At 37.9% G+C, this 5,537-nt stretch overlaps 2 protein-coding genes across 2 annotated transcripts; one reads left to right on the top strand and one right to left on the bottom strand.

Moving 5' to 3' along the window:
• The first annotated feature begins 6 nt into the window (after positions 1-6).
• LOC129571321 (uncharacterized) lies at positions 7-4,819 on the top strand. The gene is made up of 8 exons (XM_055451093.1): positions 7-238; positions 303-1,775; positions 1,839-2,320; positions 2,423-2,906; positions 3,003-3,030; positions 3,097-3,341; positions 3,603-3,857; positions 3,922-4,819. Exons 1-8 carry the CDS (start codon positions 103-105, stop codon positions 4,107-4,109), a joined length of 3,291 nt encoding a protein of 1,096 aa, XP_055307068.1. The 5' UTR covers positions 7-102; the 3' UTR covers positions 4,110-4,819.
• Positions 4,126-5,537, bottom strand: LOC129571322 (uncharacterized). The gene is made up of 3 exons (XM_055451095.1): positions 5,173-5,537; positions 4,811-4,952; positions 4,126-4,736 (listed from the first exon to the last, which is right to left on the bottom strand). The coding sequence occupies exons 1-3, from the start codon at positions 5,342-5,344 to the stop codon at positions 4,253-4,255; spliced, it is 798 nt and encodes a 265-aa protein (XP_055307070.1). The 5' UTR covers positions 5,345-5,537; the 3' UTR covers positions 4,126-4,252.

Genomic DNA, 5,537 nt, shown 5'->3' on the forward strand with positions numbered 1-5,537 from the left:
ACATGTAACCAAACCGATTGCAATCGAACTCCGATTGTTAACACTGATCTCAATTTTAATGAATTCCATTCTGACATCGAGCGAAACGGAGACAACAAAGAAATGAATTCAAGAGAAAGATATTGCTTTAAATGCGATTCAACGATTGATCCAAACTGCGCAAGTGAATTAAATGACACAATGGTTGAGATGTGTCCGTATGCGGAGAGAGATTTAGGTTGCTTTCACATGATTACAGGTAAAATTGCCAAACAACTATAGTTTCGTCTCATTTCTATCAAAAATTGTCAAGTTGTTTTCAGATTCAAAAGTCGTACGCGGTTGCGTTGTTGAATTGAAAGAAATCGAAAAAGAGAAATGTATGGCAAATGATGAAACCTGTAAAACATGCTTCGGAGCTAGTTGTAATCGAAAAAAGAACTTTTCTCAGTGCTACGTAACTGATGAACCATACACACCGCTCCCTTTGCCATACTATACAAAAGCTTCACCAAAATTCTGCGCCAAATACAATGATCAATGCTTTATTCAAGTGCTTGAAAATGATACGGTGATTCGAGGATGCGTTGAAGAATATGCCGCTGAACATGATCTATCACAAAAATTCTTATCGGAAAACGTACCCGATAACAAATATCAATTGTGTTCTGAACCGTTATGTAATGAGAAATTAGATCCAATTTATTGCTATTCTTGTGACAGCTCGAATTTGTCATGCACCAAAATTAGAAGTGATTTCCAGAAACAGTGTCCTTTAGAAGCTAAATCATCTGGCTGTTATCATTCCATCAAAGGAGATTACGCTGAACGAGGATGTATCAGCGAGCTTGAAGGAGATACACGTACCGAATGTCAATCAGATAGTGAACATTGTAAAAAATGTATCGGAAATTATTGTAATAATGCAAAAGGTTTCTCGCGCTGCCTTTGGAGTAATCAGACCGATTATATTGGTGTTTCGAGATTGTGTAGCAAATACAATGATCTGTGCATTACGCATGCATCTGACTCGATTCGACGTGGCTGTTTGCATGATTGGATAGAAGAACAACCAAATGGCATTGATATCAAGGCTGACTGTGAAAATCCAAACATATGCGAAAAGTGCTCCGGCCAGGATTGTAATAAACGATTCATCGGAAGAGAATATTGCCTTGCGTGCTCATCCAGCTTTGAATGCAAACATTTTGTAAATGAAAAAATGCGAGTGATGTGTCCATTTGCAGTGCAAAGCCTGGGATGCTATCAGCGGCAAGATAACGTCAGTAGTGTCGAACGTGGTTGCGCTTCTAGTCTGAATCCAATGGAGCTGAGCGAATGTCAGTCGACAGATAGCAATTGTAAAACTTGCCTAGGAGACTCTTGTAACAACAAAATCAGCTTTACAACGTGTGTCGATTGTTCGTCCGAAATCGATGGCGATGATTGCCAGAATAACACTATCTTTTTGAAGGAGCAACGATGCCCAAACTATTCGGATCAATGCTACATTCGTTTCGAAAATGGGGTTATCACACGAAATTGCACTGATAACGTTTTAGTCACTCCAAAGGAATGCGACAAAAGTCGAGACTGTCATCTTTGCACTGGTAATAGATGCAATGGGAGAATTATTGAACCGGAGGTGTGTATGGTATGTGATTCTGCTAACGACCCAGCTTGCAATTCGACGACAGTGCTCAAGGAAGAGTCATACATTAAACAATGCCCATTATCACTTAAAGAAGCAGGGTGCTTCCACTATATGAATCGGAATACCGAACAGCATGTCAGAGGTACTGCCTTAAATATTAAGTTTTCGTTTATTTATTTTTTCAAATATTTTCCAATTCCTTAAGGTTGCGTCGCTAAACTATCCGGTAAGGACTTGATATTGTCTCATACGAATAGATGGGAAGAGTTCAGAACGTGCAAAGGACCAAAGTGTAACTCAGAGCCCACATTACCGAGATGTTTAGTGTGTGATTCAAGGGAAGATTCAAACTGTGCAATCAGACCCAACGCAACGCATAGCAAAGTGTGTGACTTATATAAAAACGAATGTTTTACCTTGATCTCGGCAAAAAGTGTTGTACGAGGTTGTTTCAATGATGTCGATAAGGATATTAGAGCGCAATGCTTACATGATAGAAATAAATGTGCAACTTATGCAGCAACAGATATCGTTGGGCTCAACAAAAAAATGGTAAATGATTTCGATACGTGCATTGCGTGTGATTCAAAGACTGATCCTGATTGTCGATCAAAGCCGAAAGCATTTAAGGGAAAAATTTGTGATCGCATCGAACCGTCAAAGGCAATGGGATGCTATTTGAGCATTGTTAGTATAATATCCTTACTCTTTCTGTCACGATAAAATTGATATTTCAATATTGAATACGATTTTTGTTTTCTTCAATTTCTGATCTTTATTTGATTCTAGGTTGGCGATCACTTGACGAGAGGATGTATTCAAGATTTGAATCCAGAAAAAGCAGCTAAGTGTCTGGCCAATTCAGATACTTGCAAAAGTTGCAGAGCAACAGATTGTAATTCAAAAACTGAATTCCAGGAGTGCTACAGTTGCAACAGTCAATGTGATCCATTATGTGCAAGAAACGTTCGCTTGGCAAATACCGAAGTATGCAAATGGTACTATAGTAAATGTGTAACTGGAATCGATCGAATCGGTTACATTCATCGTCAATGTGCTGAGCAACACCGAACATTTGAACAACTATTTTCGAATCAATTCCAACTTTGCCAAGGAGATAAATGCAATGGTGGTGTTTATCCAGCCAACATTCTGCAATGCTTCCAATGCACTGGAGATGATAAGAAATGTGATATGACGAAAAACGCTTTAGAACCAGAATCATGCAGTATTGCATCCGTTCATGATCAATGCTTTACGTATATAGGGCCAGGTAAACGATTTTTGCCATAGCAAATATTGAACGGAAGCATAAGTTTGATTTTTTCAATGAACCGGCGAATAAATTCGAATATTTAATTTTTTCTAGATAAAAAAGTGTTCCGTGGCTGCCTAAGGTTGGTTAGTGTCTTGCGTTCAATCCGTGTGAATTCTTAAAATCATATTCTTGTTTTTGTATTAAGTGATGCAACCGAGCAACGATTATTGTGTGAACTGGTCAATGAACACAAAAATGGATCGTGCGTCAAATGCGACAGAAGTGGCTGTAACAAGCAACCAAAATTCGTACAACCAAAACTATCCTGTATGCATTGCACTGATTCGGAAGAGTGTGCATTTGGTTTGAGATTTTCAAATCAAACCATGGCATGTAAAAATCCGGTTGTATTTGGCGACGAGGAAACCTGTTTCACACATTCGATTAGTGGTAATTATTTTGTAACGAATTGCTATCGCTGAAGCTAAAAAAATTCTAGATTTTTTGTTTTGATGGATTTGGACTATCTTCTATCAGTAAAAAAAATTGGAAGTGTGTTGAAATTACATAACCAAAATGAGCCAGATCACTTTCAGAGTAGCACTTACATAAAGAGGAGCTGCCTCATATGAAGCGCTAAGAATCATCATGGAGAACTTTATATTTTCTTCTCATCAAATCCTTATTTGGTTAAATTATCTGAAATTACAGGCAGCACAGAAGTGAAACGTGGCTGCACTTTGGATGCCAACAAAGAGGATGATTGGTGTAAGGAGGAAGATGGATGTACCACATGTTCTGGATCAAATTGTAATTATAAAAATGCACGGTACAGTTGGTGTGTGCGTTGCATAAGCGATGTCAATGGCCGTTGCGCTAAGACTTCAAAACTTGATGATTATATTAGTCAATGTGTGAAATCACCTTATCCATTCGACAAAAGAGGATGCTACACAAACGTCAAAAGTATATTAACGAACTTCGCACATGGGAGAAATATCAACTATTAAGCCAATTTCCTATTTTGTAGATGGAAATGTAACTCGCGGATGCATTGCTGACTTAAGTGATGAAGAGTATAAAAACTGCAACCCACAAGAGAAGTGTACTCTGTGCTCTGATGACAAGTGCAATAAAGAAGCTGTTGGAAGTTCAAGTGTGAAATTATCAGACAGCATCCTGATGTCATTCATGATTTTACTGGCATACCTTCGCTAAATCATACGTTTTCAAATTGTTTAAAGACTCGTTTATTTCTATTCAGCAAGAAGACACACAAAAAATTTAAATTATATATACCTATGATTATATACATAGAAAAAGAGAATAAAAATAGCCCTGATGCGCGCTTTGGCTTAATACTACTGGCCACTAACTTCGTAATCCTCGAATTCAATTTCGAATAACAGTTGTTGGATTCTCAAGCGTGCCAATGCGTTCTTTTTGTTCGGTAAACGTTTCAAAATGGGTAAACAGCTGAGCAAAAATCGTTCATCTGGATCATTATTATTCGAGGTGTTTGTATTTGTTTGTGTTAAAACTTTTGTTTGTTGACGTGTCGGCGATTGAAGTTGTGAATCGTTGTTTATGGACGAATGGCTGGTGGGTGCGCTTATGTAATAAACGCTATTCTCTCCCTTTTTACTGGTGACGGTTGTGTATTGCGTTGTATCGAGAGCATCTTCTTCTAATTGTTCCTCATTGTATTCGTCCACTTCGATCTGCGTCGGATACTCGCCATCACTGTTTATACATACAATTTGATTTAAGCTATTCTTGTCGATCGATTCACCGTCTGTGTTAATTGTTTCAATATAGTCATCACCATCATACTTATCGTCGTTACTAAAAGTAGAGATAAATTTTACCATAAAAAAAATGAAAAAGAATCAAATAAAATCGCATTTAATTTAACTCACTTGTCAAAATATGGACCGAGAAATTCCATTTGTTCATAGAATAGCCATCGTTTTTTGGAGTTTGTATCGCCGCGACTGTACAATTTGTACTGTTTCATGAATGCATCTCGAAGCGATCGCCAACGTTTCTTACATTCATCGACTGCAGAAGGGAAAAAAACAAACAAGAGCGTTAACTGTTTTACTTGTGATTTTATGCGTAAGGACCACTGCGTAAGGGCAACGTTCACGATGACTTGATGTTAACAACGATGCGATCCGTTGCAATTGATGCTTTACCATTTGGAAATTTGGTGTTCTTCAACGCAACCTACATGAAATGCTATATGAATGGTTTTCGAAAAAAAAACCGTTTTATTTACCAGTACTTTCCAATGCGACTGCCACCTCTTGCCAGGCTGTTTCTCGAATTGCTGGCTTTCGGTAGCCTTTCAATGCTTTATCGTACAGAATGGATCGTTTCTCCACTTCACTAATGAGTTTTTCCTCATTAATCACGATAAATTGACGTGATTCCCGCTTTATTTTCGGCATTTTTTTTCAATTCGTTTCAATTTTCAATCGCAAACGGATCACCTTTTTCCACCGAAAATATTCCGAACAAATTCGATTCAAAGCCAATGAAAAGTTGCGATAAAACTTAAATTCCTGTACGTAATAATACGGTGGAGTATATTTTACTGTCTTGCGTCACTTTTTTGCTGCATCGTGTAAATGTCAACGCACA

Source organism: Sitodiplosis mosellana, unplaced genomic scaffold, assembly GCF_009176505.1.
Source record: "Sitodiplosis mosellana isolate CC-2019 unplaced genomic scaffold, AAFC_SMos_1.0 Smas_scaffold_1983, whole genome shotgun sequence".
Classification (NCBI taxonomy): Eukaryota; Metazoa; Arthropoda; class Insecta; order Diptera; family Cecidomyiidae; genus Sitodiplosis; species Sitodiplosis mosellana.